The sequence below is a fragment of the Coregonus clupeaformis genome, chromosome 27 (assembly GCF_020615455.1).
Source record: "Coregonus clupeaformis isolate EN_2021a chromosome 27, ASM2061545v1, whole genome shotgun sequence".
Classification (NCBI taxonomy): Eukaryota; Metazoa; Chordata; class Actinopteri; order Salmoniformes; family Salmonidae; genus Coregonus; species Coregonus clupeaformis.
Window position 1 is genome coordinate 25,493,579 of NC_059218.1, and position 18,604 is coordinate 25,512,182.

Genomic DNA, 18,604 nt, shown 5'->3' on the forward strand with positions numbered 1-18,604 from the left:
ACAGAAAACTGGACACGAATGTTCTTGCAACGTTCCCATGAAACGTGTCTAGAACATTCATATCTCAAGTTCTGAGAACATGGTAAGCATGTTCTGGGTAAGTTCTGTTTGACGTTAAGGGAATGGTCTCTTGGAAACATTCCTTGCACATCATGGGAACATTCCTATGAAAACGTTAGTTAATGACCTAATGAGACTCTTAAGGGAATGTTCTCTAAAGTTGTGGGAACGTTTGTTGTTAGCTGGGAGGCAGCAGACACACCATAACAATAAGATAACATACACTGTATATACATAGGTATGTGGACACCCCTTCAAATTAGTGGATTCGGCTATTTCAGCCACACCGTTGTTGACAGGTGTATAAAATCGAGCACACAGCCATGCAATCTCCATAGACAAACATTGGCAGTAGAATGGCCTTACTGAAGAGCTCAGTGACTTTCAACGTGACACCGTCATGGGATGCCACCTTTCCAACAAGTCAGTTCATCAAATTTCTGCTCTGCTAGAGCTGCCCTGGTCAACTGTAAGTGCTGTTATTGTGAAGTGGAAATGTCTAGGACTGCGAGCCAGGCCTAATCCCCCAACATCAGTGCCCGAACTTACTAATGCTCTTGTGGCTAAATGGAAGCAAGTCCCCGCAGCAATGTTCCAACATTTAGTGGAAAGCCTTCCCAGAAGAGTGGAGGATGTTATAGCAGCAAAGGGGGGACCAACTCCATATTAATGCCCATGATTATGGAATGAGATGTTCAACGAGCAGGTGTCCACATACTATTGGTCATGTAGTGTAAGTCGGCAATGCACAGTAGATCACATGCTGTATTGGACAAACTGTCACGCCCTGACTCTGGGGACTCTTATTTGTTGAGTCAGGGTGTGTATTTTCTATGTGGTGATTGTCTATGTTGTTTAGATCTAGTAGGTATAGATCTATGTTGGCCGGTGTGGTTCCCAATCAGAGGCAGCTGTCGCTCGTTGTCTCTGATTGGGGAACATACTTAGGCAGCCTATTGGCACTAGTGAGTTGTGGGATCTTGTTCCGTGTTAGGTATGTTGTTTGTGTACCTTGGACTTCACGTTTCGTTTGTTGTTTTGTCGTTGGTTATTCTGTTCAAATAAACATGTATGCAAATCACGCTGCGCCTTGGTCTGACCCGTTCATCAACGAACGTGACAGAAGATCCCACCAAATGAGGAAAAATTGGGGGGCTAAAGGGGTGGTCGGGGAGCGAGAGAGAAGAGCCCCGACCACTGCACCCGGTTGGTTTTCAGATTGGGTTCCTACGACCATGGGAAGAGGAGTGGGAACAGTATTATACTGAGGAGTCGGAGGATGATGACGACGACGAGTTTCTGTCCCCTAACTCGTGGGGGCTCCCGGAGGAGTCCTCACAGGAAGAGGAGTGCCGACGACGGAGACCCGAGAGGCAACCCCAATTTAAAAAAAATGGGGGGCACACGGTGTGTACGACGAGGCAGCAGGAGGCCGCGACAGGGCGGATCTGCTGGTTAGGTGAGGAGGCCACCAGATTACAGGGGCCATTGGTTCAGAGGGAGCAGAAGGAAGGTGTAGAGGCACGGCGAGAGGAGCTGGTTAGGCAGCAGAAGGAGCGGGTGTTAATAAAGGAACCCAGTCCCGCTCCTCACACCAAGCAAGTGGTGCGTGTCGCCAGTCCGGTCCGGCCCGTTCCTGCTCCCCGCACTAAGCCAGTGGTGCGTGTTCCCAGTACGGCCCGGCCCGTTCCTGCCCCTTGCACCAAGCCAGTGGTGCGCATCACCAGCCCGGCCCGGCCTGTTCCTGCTCCTCGCACCAAGCCAGTGGTGCGCGTCGCCAGCCCGGCCCGGCCTGTTCCTTCCCCTCGCACCAAGCCAGTGGTGCATGTCGCCAGCCCGGCCCGGCCTGTTCCTGCCCCTCGCACCAAGCCAGTGGTGCGCGTCGCCAGCCCGGCCCGGCCTGTTCCTGCTCCTCGCACCAAGCCAGTGGTGCGCGTCGCCAGCCCGGCCTGTTCCTGCCCCTCGCACCAAGCCAGTGGTGCGCGTCGCCAGCCCGGCCCGGCCTGTTCCTGCCCCTCGCACCAAGCCAGTGGTGCGCGTCACCAGCCCGGTCCGGCCTGTTCCTGTCCCTCGCACCAAGCTAGTGGTACGCGTCACCAGCCCGGCCCGGCTTGGCCTGTTCCTGCCCCTCGCCAGCCCGGTCCGGCCTGTTCCTGTCACTCGCACCAAGCCAGTGGTGCGCGTCGCCAGACCGGCCTGGCCTGTTCCTGCCCCTCGCACCAAGCTAGTGGTGCGCGTCACCAGCCCGGTCCGGCCTGTTCCTGCCCCTCGCACCAAGCCAGTGGTGCGCGTCGCCAGCCCGGTCCGGCCTGTTCCTGCTCCTCGCACCAAGCCAGTGGTGCGTGTGTCCAGTCCAGCCCGTGCCTGTTCCACCGGTGCCCGGTTCGGCACCGGTCAGCTGCTCTACTCCGGAGCCAGAGCAGTCCGCTCCACCGGTGCCCAGTTCAGCTCCGGTCAGCGGCTCCACTCCGGAGCCAGAGCAGTCCGCTCCACCGGTGCCTGATCCAGCTCCGGTCAGCTGCTCCACTCCGGAGCCAGAGCAGTCCGCTCCACCGGGGTCCAGTCCAGATCCGGTCAGCGGCTCCACTCCGGAGCCAGAGCAGTCCGAACGTGACACAAACGGTGGTGATTCAACATGTAGAATAATCTGGAAATTACGGACGGTGTTCTGTGGTCAAAGGCGATAGGACTGCTTCACAAGGCTTATAAGCGTTCATCTTTTAAGCGTGTCTTTCATCTTTCAGTGTAAAAGTTGCACAACAAGAAGTTGCCTGGATGTTTATTGTTAGTGTTTGTGGGTGAATATGGCATAGGTGGAATTCATAAAGATTTGGGAGTGTGTCTACTGTATTTATAGTAAATGCCTGTGTTATTGAGCGTCCACAGACTCTCTCCCACCTCCGTATGCATAACATACATGTTATGGATGTAAGAGTGCTCACTCTCCAGTGCTCTTCTCTGCTTTCACCTCTACAGTATGATCATACGTTTGTGTGTGTGAGCTGTTTCTCTCACCTCTCTCTCCCAGCCCTATACTGCTGGCTCAGGAAGCTGTTCTGGGCTTGTCGAGGGTAGGCGCACAAACAGGCTGGCCCGGACAGGGCTCGGGTGTGGGGGAGGCGAAAGAGAGGGGCGTGAGGGGGGAGGAGGGGGGGGTGAGGGGGCACTTCCTCCCATTCTTCTCCCGAGTGGAGTTCCCATGAGCAGCCATGCCAAGAGCAGTGTGGCTGGAGCAGGCCGACCCAGCACCAGTCTCGCCTCTGCGACGCCAGCCCACACACACGGACACACACCGCGAGCACAAAGCTAGTCTCCTCTCTGCAGATCAGAGAAGACCGGACAGCGCTAGGAAGACTCACAGTGTTGTGAGGACCCATACACAGCACTCTGAGGAACCAGTGTTGTGAGGACCCATACACAGCACTCTGAGGAACCAGTGTTGTGAGGACCCATACACAGCACTCTGAGAAACCAGTGTTGTGAGGACCCATACACAGCATTCTAAGGACAAAGTGTTGTGAGGACCCATACACAGCACTCTGAGGACAAAGTGTTGTGAGGACCCATACACAGCACTCTGAGGAACCAGTGTTGTGAGGACCCATACACAGCACTCTGAGGACAAAGTGTTGTGAGGACCCATACACAGCACTCTGAGGAACCAGTGTTGTGAGGACCCATACACAGCACTCTGAGGACAAAGTGTTGTGAGGACCTATACACAGCACTCTAAGGACAAAGTGTTGTGAGGACCCATACACAGCACTCTGAGGAACCAGTGTTGTGAGGACCCATACACAGCACTATGAGGACCCATACACAGGGCTTGAAGGGAACATTGAAGCATTGAAGACCACTCATTGAGGATCTAATTGTTGACTGCACCGACCACATACAGAGACTTGTTTCTAGTGCATCTAGTTGACTTTCTGTTGACCATCCAGATAGGACCATACCTAGTGGTTGCTGCATAGAGGACAGCAATCAACACAAACCATACTGACTGGAATATAGAGGATCTTAACTAGAGAACCACCATACAGAGTGGAACCTACTGGTCTGGGATCAGATTGGGACCACACATTGAAGAGCACATACATCATTGTGAGAACCCAGAGAAGAACAGAGGAACTCTAGAGGAACATCCTCAGAGAACCATCCAGGAAGGTAGACAGAGAAACATCCACAGTGTGTCTGTCCTCAGGAGGAGCCTGGAGACATGCATACCATCCACGGGCTGTGTAGGGTCTGCATGACCGCTAGACTGCCTCAGGTTTGTTCCCCTAGACAATCACCTGGAGAGAGAGGGAGGGAGAGGGAGAGATAGAGGTGTGTTGTACATGGGGGTGTGACAAATGGGGGAGAGTGTCAGGTAAGTGTGTGAGTGAGAAGAGAGGGAGAGGACAGGGTGTGCGGTAGGAGAGTGTGCAAATGGATGTGTGGAGAACGGGGGGAGAGGGAAGATGGAAGGAGAGGGGGAGGGGAGAGGGATGTGTGTTCAAATAGGGTTCTGTGTGTAGCCAGCTCTTTTGGAAATATTGCAACACAGACAAAGAGAAATAGAAAGAGAATACATTAGAAAGCATGGAAAATAACAAGGGAAAGGAATGATAGAAGAGCAATGACGTAGGAAACAGACAGCGTTCAGTCCTACAGTATCTAACGTGTAAGGGAAGCGATGATGAGGAAACCAGTGTAAGAAACGAGAGGATGAAAAGAGAGAGTGTTTTCCCTGTTTCCTGAGACTGAAGAACCAGGTCTCTATCACCTGTATTATTCATCCATAACGAGAGAAGAGACAGATCTGATGAAGAGATCAAAAATAAAGAGAGAGCAACTCCTCTGTGCTGCAGGCTTAAAATAACACTCCAAAGTCTGGAGTCTCTTATCCTCACTTAAAAACTACTTCCATACAGTCTCAAGCTTATGGCTTATAGACATAGCACAAGCCCATCTTATCTAACAGTTTGCAATCAGTTGGGGTTAACAATCCAAATCAACTTTGGCCTAGGACACTCTGTGTCTTGATTGGAGTCTGCATGGCGTCGCATCAGTACAGCGTGTTGACATGGACATAATACTGGGCTGGCAGGGAGTTTGGTTTTTCTGGCCGCAAGGACACATTGTCACCAAAACACAGTGACCCAGATATGGCCCTGCACAACGGACCGGGGCTGTCCTACTGGAGTTTTAGTGTTGTAGTGTTCAGCACACAAACAGACATGGGGGTGTATTGTTTTTTTGCTTTAGTTCTGTAGTGTGTGTGTGTGTGTGTGTGTGTGTGTGTGTGTGTGTGTGTGTGTAAGTTTGTGCATGTGTGTGTTTGTGTGTGTGAGAGTGTGTAACTGTGCAAGTCGCTCTTGCTGCTGGTGACTCTCAGATCCACCTCTACGCAGACGACACCATTTTGTATACATCTGGCCCTTCATTGGACACTGTGCTAACAAACCTCCAAACGAGCTTCAATGCCATACAACACTCCTTCCATAGCCTCCAACTGCTCCTAAACGCTAGTAAAACTAAATGTATGCTCTTCAATCGAACACTGCTTGCACCCGCCTGCCCGACTAGAATAACTACTCTCGGCGGGTCTGACTTAGAATATGTGGACAACTACAAATACCTAGGTGTCTGGTTAGACCGTAAACTCTCCTTCCAGACTCACATTAAGCATCTCCAATCCAAAGTCAAATCTAGAATTGGCTTCCTATTTCGCAACAAAGCCTCCTTCACTCATGCTGCTAAACATGCCCTCATAAAACTGACTATCCTACCGATCCTTGACTTCGGCGATGTCATTTACAAAATAGCCTCCAACACTCTACTCAGCAAATTGGTGTAGTATATCACAGTGCCATCCGTTTTGTCACCAAAGCCCCATATACTACCCACCATTGTGACCTGTATGCTCTCGTTGGCTGGCCCTCACTACATATTCGTTGCCAAACCCACTGGCTCCAGGTCATCTATAAATCACTTCTAGGCAAATCCCCGTCTTATCTTAGCTCATTGGTCACCATAGCAACACCCACCCGTAGTATGCGCTCCAGCAGGTATATCTCACTGGTCATCCCCAAAGCCAACACCTCCTTTGGCCGCCATTCCTTCCAGTTCTCTGCTGCTAATGACTGGAATGAACTGCAAAAATCTCTGAAGCTGGAGACTCTTATCTCCCTCACTAACTTTAAGTGTCAGTTGTCAGAGCAGCTTACCGATCACTGCACCTGTACACAGCCCATCTGTAATTAGCCCACCCAACTACCTCATCCCCATATTGTTATTTATTTTGCTAATTTGCACCCCAGTATCTCTATTTGCACATCTTCTTCTGCACATCTATCATTCCAGTGTTAATACTAAATTGTAATTATTTTGCACTATGGCCTATTTATTGCCTTACCTCTATAACTTACTACATTTGCACACACTGTACATAGATTTTCTATTGTGTTATTGACTGTATGTTTTGTTTTATCCCATGTGTAACTCTGTGTTGTTGTTGTTTTTATCGCACTGCTTTGCTTTACCTTGGCCAGGTCGCAGTTGTAAATGAGAACTTGTTCTCAACTTGCTTTCCTGGTTAAATAAAGGTGAAATAAAAATTTATAAAAAAAAGTAGTGAAATCACTGAGTCACATCAGGTTGACAGACTGGAGTGGCATCAAACAGAGCAGAAGCACACAGCAGACAAACAGACAGACAGACAGTGTGTTGGCTCATGGCTGTGTTCTCATAGTCAGATAGTGTCTCATATGAGGTTGCTGAGGCAAAGCAACAGAGAGAGAAAGTTTGGTCTCACGCACGCACACACACACACACACACACCCTGCACATCTCACAGGACACAACAGAACACCACTCTGAGTCCCCACGCACACACACACTCCTACGCAATCAGTTACATAAATACACCCCCGAACAACTCATTTGAATAGCTCTAAATAGCGAGCAATGGTAGTTTCATACTCATACTAGGCTTGTAACCTTCTCATTTGACAGGAAGGAGATATATTGAGGCTGTAGAAGCTCTTGAGGCAAACTGGAGATGAGAGAATAGCATCCTTGTATAAAGGCTCACTCTGAGCCTACTGTGAATGCTGCCTGTCAGGCAATTGTTGCTCGTTCTCTGGCCTTGGTCTGAAGAGCTATCCAAACTGCTCACATCAGTATTGTGGTGCAAGGTTGGACGTGGGTGTTAGTGCATGGGAGAGCGAGACCAGGAATGAGGGTTAGTTTATTAAGAATGTGTGTGAAACCACCTTGTGCCCACTGTCAGGCCCTGGGTGCCAGTCGGTGTGAGTCTGGTCTCCCAGTGGTCCGGTCCCACGCTCAAAAAGGCCAGGGGGCACCTCTCATTAAACTACCCCCCCCCTTCCCCTCTACCCACCACCCTTCTACTCCACCCTCCCTCTCCTACTGACTGCCAACCTACCCCCTACAGAGCCCTCCCATCTCTTTCTTTCCCTTACTCTTTTTCATTTATTTTTCTCGCCTCTCTTAATTTCTCCTGTAGACTCTTTCTCTATTTGCTTCTGTCGTTTCTCTCTTTTTCCCCATCTGCCTCTGTCTCTTTTTCTCTTTATCTGTCCATCTCATTTCTCTCTTTCTGTCTCATTGTCGCATCTGTCTTGTCTTGTCTGTCTCTCTCGCTCTCTCACTCTCTCTCTCGCTCTCTCTCTCTCTCTGATCTGACAGTAGTGATGTTGTCTCTGGTCTTTAGCCAGGCTGTAGGGTTATTAAACAGTTGTCTCCTCCCACAATATGTCGCTCTGATCCTTGTTTGTCCCTGACACCAGATACACAACTACTCTGACATGACAGGGTGACAACTCCTCCACGAACCAGATTGTCTAGAAAGATTATCATCTATCAAACATTCTAAAAGACTATCAAGATTATCATGTATCAAACATTATAAAAAACTATCAAGATTATCATCTATCAAACATTTTAAAATACTATCAAGATTATCATGTATTTTTATAAGTGGAAAGTCTGTCCATAATTGCCATAATGTGTTCATCAACTTGTTTGTGTCTTGTCAAAAACAAGCGTAAAAAACAAGCATGTTTGTGTGTGTGTCCTGCCACAGCCAGTCAGTCAGCAGGCTGTCACCATGGCGGTGGGGGTGGTGACAAGATATTGGGGTGACATAGGATGTCACCAGTGATTATGGACTGTGACTCTGTATCTCACAGTGTGTCCATCTATCACAGTGTAATCTGTATCGCTTATTTAAGTGTCTTCATCCATTTCAGGTGCCCAGCCTTCCACAACACTATTATTAGCTATCATGACATTAACAGTATGTGAGGGAACATTATGCATTCTCATTGGACATGCATATGGATTGAGGCATCAAGAGGTTTTAACAGTTCAAATTAAGGTTCAATGTTCGAGTTTGTCACTAGATTACAGACGGTCAATCCTGTAGGGAAATCCGTCAAGGAATTCTAGGAACTCTCCCTAAGACCATTATTCCAGCCTCCGTTGGCTACTTAGGGTTGTACAGTAGTTATCAAAGGTAAACAAGTTAATACGCTTATGCATCTTGATGCCAGTCTTTTAGACATGCTCTCTGGGAAGAGGTTGCTCGTAAGCACAGATCTAGGATAAGTTTACTCTCTTACCATCCTGATCTGAGCTATAAGGGGGAGATGTAAAACTGACCTTAGATAAGAGTCTTGAAGCAACATCGACCTCAGCCTTTTTTATGTTCAGCTGAAGAGCTATAAAGGGTGTGTGTGTGTGTGTGTGTTGAGATTTCAGATGCCCTATTGTAAGCAGATTAGATGGAAACAATGTATTGGAGCGGAGCGCTGTTGATTTTGGACCAAACACACTGGCATTATTCCTGGAGTTCTGACCAAAAGTTTTTGGGCATCATATGTGTGTGTGTGTGTGCTTGCGCTCTTACTCTGTGCGGATGCTGTCCACAGTTGGCGTCAGATCAACACCAAAGCGCCGGCCTCCTTTAATGAGGGTCACAGTGCTAATCTGTGTGGCTGGCATCCACACACGTTCCATCCTGACACACTTTGCTCCTGGCCAGAGAACCACCAATCAGTAGGCATATGGTCACATGTTGGTCACCACTGCCCCTGTTTGCTGTAGATGTATTTTCGAAAATATTATTTGCATTTCCCTCCATGGACATACATAGACATTCATTTATAATGTCTTATGGTGATTTGATGTCTCTTTGTGTGTTCTATAGGTGACCATCCTTCGAGGAAAGGACGGCTATGGCTTCACCATCTGCTCTGACTCCCCAGTGAGGGTTCAGGCTGTCGATCCAGGCAAGGCTCTCCACTCCCCGCCTGTGTGTGTGTGTGTGTGTGTGTGTGTGTGTTGGTCTAGATGTATCGGTGCGGATGTATATGACCCTCTCTTATCCTCTCTCCTGTTCCTGAGGTGGTCAAATCAGTTTTGCATGTAAATTAGTAGGTAGAAGCTTGTGTGTGTAACTATGTGTGTGTGTGTGTGTGTTTGTGACCTTCCTTTGCCCCCTCTCCTGTCCTGAGGTGGTCCAGAGATTTGTGCGTGTGTGTGTGCGTGATATCTGTGTGTGTGTGTGTGTGTGTGTTTGTGTGTTATTGTTTGCTTCTGCCCTCTCTCCTGTCCCACAGTGGTCCAGAGGTTTGAGTGTGTGTTTTCATGATATCTCTGTGTGTGATGTGTGTGTTGACACTCTACTGACCTCTCTCCCGTCTTCAGGTGGTCCGGCGGATCAGGCAGGTCTGCAGCAGCTGGACACTGTGCTGCAGCTCAACGGTCAGCCTGTAGAACAGTGGAAATGTGTGGAGGTCGCCCACGCCATCAGGTACGACAGGCAGGGAGACATTGAGGAAATAGTGGACTAAACCAACTTTGACAAGGATAACTATCTTCAACACTTATAGAGCACCTCATGTACATTTTTGAAGTTTATGGGGGTGCTGTCTATGCACAGCAAACCCTATATAGGCACTGTGGCTCGAAGTCTCTTTGCGCATGTCCTTTGGCTAAGTTTACCTTTACACTCTTCCTGACTAGTTGTCACATTCCCTCTCTCCCTCCCTCTACAGAAACAGCTCCAATGAGATCAAGGTGGTGATATGGCGCACCGGGCCAGCCGCCAAGCCCAGTTTCGAGGGCCTCATCCACCGGCCCTCCCATAAGCCCTCCTCCTCCAACTATGATGCCCCCTCGCCCCCCACCAGGCGGCGGGACAGGTTCAAGGACCGGCTAGACCGGGACACGCCCCCACCGGCCGTGCCCCCCCTCCCCACCCACCACAGGACCAGCCGCCATGTGCTGGTCAACGGCTCTGAGGGGGCTGGCGGGGGAGGGTTAGGATGGGTTGGGCTAGGGGGGCCGTTGGGGGAGAGGGGGCGCGTAGGAAGGGGGGCGGAGGAGGTGGATGGTAAAGCCAGGACCCAGACCCAAAGCCTGAGCCACACAGCCACGCTGAAGGGGACTAGAGTGAAGGCGTCCAACGGGGATAACTACATCATCCTGGCCCCCATCAACCCAGGAAGCCAGGTACGGGTGGGGGAGCAGAGGCTTGTGGTCCATCCCAGGCTCCTGCCCTACCCCCTCGATGGCACTATCTAGACACTGACATACACTGGAAATCTCTATACAGTGCAGTGAAAAAGTATTTCTGATGTTCTGTATTTTTGCATATTTTTGATACTGAATGTTGTCAGATCTTCAACCAAAACCTAATATTAGATAAATGGAAACTGAGTTTACAAATGTTTATTTAATTAACAAAGTTATGCAACACCCAATTCCCCTGTGTGAAAAAGTAATTGCCCCCTTACACTCAATAACTGGTTGTGGCAGCTTTTGCTGCAAGGACTGCAACCAAATGCTTCCTGTAGTTGTTCATCAGTCTCTCACATCGCTGTGGAGGAATTTTGACCCACTCTTGTATGCAGAACTGATTTAACTCTGCAACGTTTGTGGGTTTTAAAGCATGAACTGCTCGTTTCAAGTCCTGCCACAACATCACAATTGGGCTTCAGCTGTGCTTCAGCTTCAGCTCACAGACGGATGGCCTGACATTCTCCTGTAGAATTCTCTGATACAGAGCAGAATTCATGGTTCCTTCTGTTAAGGTTTTCGCCACTCATAAAAAGGTTGACTCAAGTTAGCCAGGACTTGGAAGCACCTGGATGATCATCAAGACCCTTGGAAGAATGTTCTATGGACAGATGATTCAAAAGTATAATGAATGGGTCCCATTATGCCTGGTGAAAACCAAACACTGCATTCCACAGTAAGAACCTCATACCAACGGTCAATCATAGTGGTGGTGGTGATGGTTTGGGGATGCTTTGCTGCCTCAGGACCTGGACGACTTGCCTTAATAGAAGGAACCATGAATTCTGCTCTATATCAGAGAATTCTACAGGAGAATGTCAGGCCATCCGTCTGTAAGCTGAAGCTGAAGCACAGCGTGGTCATGCAGCAAGACATTGATCCAAAACACACAATCAAGTCAACATGAAAACGGCTAAAAAGCAACACATTTGAAGTTTTGGAATGGCCTAGTCAAAGTCCAGACCTAATCCCAATTGAGATGTTGTAGCAGGACTTGAAACGAGCAGTTCATGTTTGAAAACCCACAAATGTCGCTGAGTTACAGCAGTTCTGCATGGAAGAGTAGGCCAAAATTCTTCCACAGCGAAGTGAGAGACTGATCAGCAACTACAGGAAGCGTATCGTTGGAGTCATTGCATCTAAAGGTGGCAGAAAAAGTTATTGAGTGTAAGGGGGCAATTACTTTTCACACAGGGGCATTGGGTGTTGCATAACTTTGTTTATGAAATAAATGAAATAAGTATATGATTGTTGTGTTATTTGTTCACTCAGGTTCCTTTTATCTAATATTAGGTTTTGGTTGAAGATCTGAAAACATTCAGTATAAAAAATATGTAAAGTAGAGAAAATTAAAAAGGGGGCAAATACTTTTCATGGCACTGTGTGTGCCATTCAAACCTGTGCCAATGCCAATCCTACTTGACATACATTACATGCCATCTAAATCAGAGATATACCGTTCCATTCTAACCTGAGAAATATCTGTGCAATTCAAACTGACATAATGTGCATTATGTAAATCAAAGATACAGTTGAAGTCGGAAGTTTACATACACTTAGGTTGGAGTCATTAAAACTTGTTTTTCAACCACTCCACAAATGTATTGTTAACAAACTATAGTTTTGGCAAGTCGGTTAGGACATCTACTTTGCGCATGACACAAGTAATTTTTCCAACAATTGTTTACAGACAGATTATTTCACTTATAATTCACTGTATCACAATTCCAGTGGGTCAGAAGTTTACATACACTAAGTTGACTGTGCCTATAAACAGCTTAGAAAATTCCAGAAAATGATGTCATGGCATTAGAAGCTTCTGATAGGCTAATTGACATCATTTGAGTCAATTGGAGGTGTACATGTTGATGTATTTCAAGGCCTACCTTCAAACTCAATGCTTCTTTGCTTGAGATCATGGGAAAATCTAAAGAAATCAGCCAAGACCTCAGAAAAAAATGGTAGACCTCCACAAGTCTGGTTCATCCTTGGGAGCAATTTCCAAATGCCTGAAGGTACCACGTTCATCTGTAAAACAACAGTACGCAAGTATAAACACCATGGGACCACGCAGCCGTCATACCGTCTTCTTTTTGGAGAAATGTCCTCTGGTCTGATGAAACAAAAATAGAACTATTTGACCATAATGACCATCGTTATGTTTGGAGGAAAAAGGGGGTAGCTTGTAAGCTGAAGAACACCATCCCAACCGTGAAGCACAGGGGTGGCAGCATCATGCTGTGGGGGTGCTTTGCTGCAGGAGGGACTGGTGCACTTCAAAAAATAGATGGCATCATGAGGAAGGAAAATTATGTGGATATATTGAAGCAACATCTCAAGACATCAGTCAGGAAGTTAAAGCTTGGTCGCAAATGGGTCTTCCAAATGGACAATGACCCCAAGCACACTTCCGAAGTTTTGGCAAAATGGCTTAAGGACAACAAAGTCAAGGTATTGGAGTGGCCATCACAAAGCCCTGACCTCAATCCTATAGAACATTGGTGGTCAGAACTGAAAAAGCGTGTGCGAGCAAGGAGGCCTACAAACCTGACTCAGTAACACCAGCTCTGTCCGGAGGAATGGGCCAAAATTCACCCAACTTATTGTCGGAAGCTTGTGGAAGGCTACCCGAAACGTTTGACCCAAGTTAAACAATTTAAAGGCAATGCTACCAAATGCTAATTGAGTGTATGTAAACTTCTGACCCACTGGGAATGTGATGAAAGAAATAAAAGCTGAAATAAATAATTCTCTCTACTATTATTCTGACATTTCACATTCTTAAAATAAAGTGGTGATCCTAACTGACCTAAGACATGGAATTTTTACTATGATTAAATGTCAAGAATTGTGAAAAACTGAGTTTAAATGTATTTGGCTAAGGTGTATGTAAACCTCCGACTTCAACTGTATGTACATTGCATTCTGAAAGTATTCAGACCCCTTGACTTTTTCCACATCTTGTTTCATTACAGCCTTATTCTAAAATTGATCAAATTGTTTTTTTTCTCTCATCAATCTACACACAATACCCCATTATGACAAAGCAAAAACAGGTTTTTATAAATGTTTGCAAATGTATAAAACATTCAGACCCTTTACTCAGTATTCAGACCCTTTACTCAGTACTTTGTTGAAGCACATTTGGCAGCGATTACAGCCTTGAGTCTTCTTGGGTATGATGCTACAAGCGTGGAACACCTGTATTTGGGGAGTTTCTCCCATTCTTCTCTGCAGATCCTCTCAAGCTCTGTCAGGTTGGATGGATAGCGTCGCTGCACAGCTATTTTCAGGTCTCTCCAGAGATGTTCGATCCGGTTCAAGCCCTGGCTCTGGCTGAGCCACTCAAGGACATTCAGAGACTTGTTCCGAAGCCACTCCTGCGTTGTCTTGGCTGTGTACTTAGGGTCGTTGTCCTGTTGGAAGGTAAACCTTCACCCCAGTCTGAGGTCCTGAGCGCTCTGGAGCGGGTTTTCATCAAGGATCTCTCTGTACGTTGCTCTGTTCATATTTTCTTAGATTCTGACTAGTCTACCAGTCCCTCCTGCTGAAAAACATCCCCACAGCATGATGCTGCCACCACCATGCTTCAGCGTAGGGATGGTGTCATGTTTCCTCAAGACGTGATGCTTGCCATTCAGGCCAAAGAGTTCAATCTTGGTTTCATCAGACCAGAGAATCTTGTTTCTCACGGTCTGAGTCCTTTAGGTGCCTTTTGACAAACTCCAACTGGGCTGTCATGTGCCTTTTACTGAGGAGTGGCTTCTGTCTGGCCACTCTACCATAAAGGCCTGATTGGTGGAGTGCTGCAGAGACGGTTGTACTTCTGGAAGGTTCTCCCATCTCCACAGAGGAACTCTGGAGCACTTTCAGAGTGACCATCGGGTTCTTGGTCACCTCCTTGACCAAGGCCCTTCTCCCCTGATTGCTCAGTTTGGCCGAGCTGCCAGCTCTAGGAAGATTCTTGGTGGTTTCAAACTTCTTCCAATTAAGAATGATGGAGGCCACTGTATTCTTGGGGACCTTCAATGCTGCAGAAATGTTTTGGTACCCTGGTTTTTGCTCTGACATGCACTGTCAACTGTGGGACCTTATAAAAACAGATGTGTTCCTTTCCAAATCATGTCCAATCAATTGAATTTACCACAGCTGGACTCCAATCAAGTTGTCGAAACATCTCAAGTATGATCATTGTAAACAGGATGCGCCTGAGCTCAATTTCGAGTCTCATAGCAAAGAGTCTGACTACTAATGTAAATAAGGTATTTATTTTTTATTTTTTTTAATCCGTTTTCACTTTGTCATTCTGGGGTATTTTGTGTAGATTGATGAGGGAAAATAATAATTTAATCAATTTTAGAATAAGGCTGTAACGTAACAAAATGTGGAAAAAGTCAAGGGGTCTGAATACTTTCCGAATGCACTGTATATACTGTATATGCGCTACCAGTCAAAGGTTTTAGAACACCTACTCATTCACGGGTTTTTCTTTATTTTTACTGTTTTTTACATTGTAGAATAATAGTGAAGACATCAAAACTATGAAATAACACATATGGAATCATGTAGTAACAAAAAAAGTGTTAAACATATCAGAATATATTTTATATTTGAGATTCTTCAAATAGCCACCCTTTGCCTTGATGACAGCTTTGCACACTCTTGGCACTCTCAACCAGCTTCATGAGGTAGTCACCTGGAATGCATTTCAATTAACAGGTGTACCTTCTTAAAAGTTAATTTGTGGAATTTCTTTCCTTCTTAATGCGTTGGAGCCAATCAGTTGTGTTGTGTCAAGGTAGGGGTGGTATACATATTTGGTAAAATACCAAGTCCATATTATGGCAAGAACAGCTCAAATAAGCAAAGAGAAATGACAGTCCATCATTACTTTAAGACATGAAGGTCAGTCAATACGGAAAATGTCAAGAACTTTGAAAGTTTCTTCAAGTCCATATTATGGCAAGAACAGCTCAAATAAGCAAAGAGAAATGACAGTCCATCATTACTTTAAGACATGAAGGTCAGTCAATATGGAAAATTTCAAGAACTTTGAAAGTTTCTTCAAATGCAGTCGCAAAAACCATCAAGCGCAATGATGAAACTGGCTCTCATGAGGAACGCCACAGGAATGGAATACCCAGTGTTACCTCTGCTTCAGAGGATAAGTTAATAAGAGTTACCAGCCTCAGAAACTGCAGCCCAAATAAATGCTTCACAGAGTTCAAGTAACAGACACATCTCAACTGTTCAGAGGAGACTGTGTGAATCAGGCCTTCATGGTCGAATTGCTGCAAAGAAACCACTACTAAAGAACACCAATAAGAAGAAGAGACTTGCTTGGGCCAAGAAACACGAGCAGGTAGCTTAGTGGTTAAGAGCGTTGTGCCAGTAACCGAAAGGTAGCTGGTTCAAATCCCCGAGCTGACTAGGTAAAAAATCTGTTGATGTGCCCTTGAGCAAGGCACTTAACCCTAGTTGCTCTGGATAACTAAAATGTAAATGTAATTAGACCGGTGGAAATTTGTCCTTTGGTCTGGAGTCCAAATTGGAGATTTTTGGTTCCAACCGCTGTGTCTTTGTGAGACGAGGTGTGGGTGAACAGATGATCTCCGCATGTGTATTTCCCACCGTAAAGCATGGAGGTGGGGGTGGTTTGCTGGTGACACTGTCTGTAATGTATTTAGAATTCAAGGCACACTTAACCAGCATGGCTACCACATCATTCTGCAGCGATACGCCATCCCATCTGGTTTGGGCTTAGTGGGACTATCATTTCTTTTTCAACAGGACAATGACCCAACACACCTCCAGGCTGTGTAAGGGCTATTTTACCAAGAAGGAGAGTGATGGAGTGCTGCATCAGATGACCTGGCCTCCACAATACCCCGACCTCAACCCAATTGATATGGTTTGGGATGAGTCGGACCGCAGAGTGAAGGAAAAGCAGCCAACAAGTGCTCAACATATTTGGGAACTCCTTCAAGACTGTTGGAAAAGCATTCCAGGTGAAGCTGGTTGAGAGAATGCAAAGAGTGTGCAAAGCTGTCATCAAGGCAAAGGGTTTCTATTTGAAGAATCTCAAATATAACATGTATTTTGGTTTGTTTAACACTTTTTTGTTACTACATAATTTCATATGTGTTATTTAATAGTTTTGATGTCTTCCCTATTATTATATAATGTAGAAAATAGTAAAAATTAAGAAAAACCCTTGAATGAGTAGGTGTGTCCAAACTTTTGACTGGTACTGTATATATGGATGTATATACAGTGAGGGAAAAAGGTATTTGATCCCCTGCTGATTTTGTACGTTTGCCCACTGACAAAGACATGATCAGTCTATAATTGTAATGGTAGGTTTATTTGAACAGTGAGAGACAGAATAACAACAAAAACATCCAGAAAAACGCATGTCAAAAATGTTATAAATTGATTTGCATTTTAATGAGTGAAATAAGTATTTGACCCCTCTGCAAAACATGACTTAGTACTTGGTGGCAAAACCCTTGTTGGCAATCACAGAGGTCAGACGTTTCTTGTAGTTGGCCACCAGGTTTGCACACATCTCAGGAGGGATTTTGTCCCACTCCTCTTTGCAGATCTTCTCCAAGTCATTAAGGTTTCGAGGCTGACGTTTGGGCAACTCGAACCTTCAGCTCCCTCCACAGATTTTCTATGGGATTAAGGTCTGGAGACTGGCTAGGCCACTCCAGGACCTTAATGTGCTTCTTCTTGAGCCACTCCTTTGTTGCCTTGGCCGTGTGTTTTGGGTCATTGTCATGCTGGAATACACATCCACGACCCATTTTCAATGCCCTGGCTGAGGGAAGGAGGTTCTCACCCAAGATTTGACGGTACATGGCCCCGTCCATCGTCCCTTTGATGCGGTGAAGTTGTCCTGTCCCCTTAGCAGAAAAACACCCCCAAAGCATAATGTTTCCACCTCCATGTTTGACGGTGGGGATGGTGTTCTTGGGGTCATAGGCAGCATTCCTCCTCCTCCAAACACGGCGAGTTGAGTTGATGCCAAAGAGCTCGATTTTGGTCTCATCTGACCACAACACTTTCACCCAGTTCCCCTCTGAATCATTCAGATGTTCATTGGCAAACTTCAGACGGGCCTGTATATGTGCTTTCTTGAGCAGGGGGACCTTGCGGGTGCTGCAGGATTTCAGTCCTTCACGGCGTAGTGTGTTACCAATTGTTTTCTTGGTGACTATGGTCCCAGCTGCCTTGAGATCATTGACAAGATACTCCCGTGTAGTTCTGGGCTGATTCCTCACCGTTCTCATGATCATTGCAACTCCACGAGGTGAGATCTTGCATGGAGCCCCAGGCCGAGGGAGATTGACAGTTCTTTTGTGTTTCTTCCATTTGCGAATAATCGCACCAACTGTTGTCACCTTCTCACCAAGCTGCTTGGCGATGGTCTTGTAGCCCATTCCAGTTTTGTGTAGGTCTACAATCTTGTCCCTGACATCCTTGGAGAGCTCTTTGGTCTTGGCCATGGTGGATAGTTTGGAATCTGATTAATTGCTTCTGTGGACAGGTGTCTTTTATACAGGTAACAAGCTGAGATTAGGAGCACTCTCCACTCAGACCACTGAGTGGCGCAGTGGTCTAAGGCACTGCATCGCAGTGCTAACTGTGCCACTAGAGATCCTGGTTCAAATCCAGGCTCTGTCGCAGCCGGCCGCGACCGGGACACTCATGGGGCGGCGCACAATTGGCCCAGCGTCGTCCAGGGTAGGGGAGGGAATGGCCGGCAGGGATGTAGCTCAGTTGATAGAGCATGGCGTTTGCAACGCCAGGGTTGTGGGTTCGATTCCCACGGGGGGCCAGTATAAAAAAAAATATATATTCACTAACTGTAAGTCGCTCTGGATAAGAGCGTCTGCTAAATGACTAAAATGTAAATGTAAGAGTGTGTTCCTAATCTCAGCTCGTTACC

The 18,604-nt window shown here is 46.7% G+C and overlaps 1 protein-coding gene across 2 annotated transcripts in view; it reads left to right on the forward strand.

Annotated features, from left to right (window-relative positions):
* The window catches only part of LOC121541681 (regulator of G-protein signaling 3-like), a 221,258-nt gene that overhangs the window by 22,663 nt on the left and 179,991 nt on the right, over positions 1-18,604 (forward strand). For both annotated transcript variants that reach the window (XM_045208104.1, XM_041850910.2), the window contains exons 3-5: positions 9,278-9,359; positions 9,778-9,883; positions 10,128-10,584. In XM_045208104.1, the coding sequence (XP_045064039.1) occupies positions 9,278-9,359; positions 9,778-9,883; positions 10,128-10,584 (645 nt within the window). The remainder of the gene's footprint in view (positions 1-9,277; positions 9,360-9,777; positions 9,884-10,127; positions 10,585-18,604) is intronic.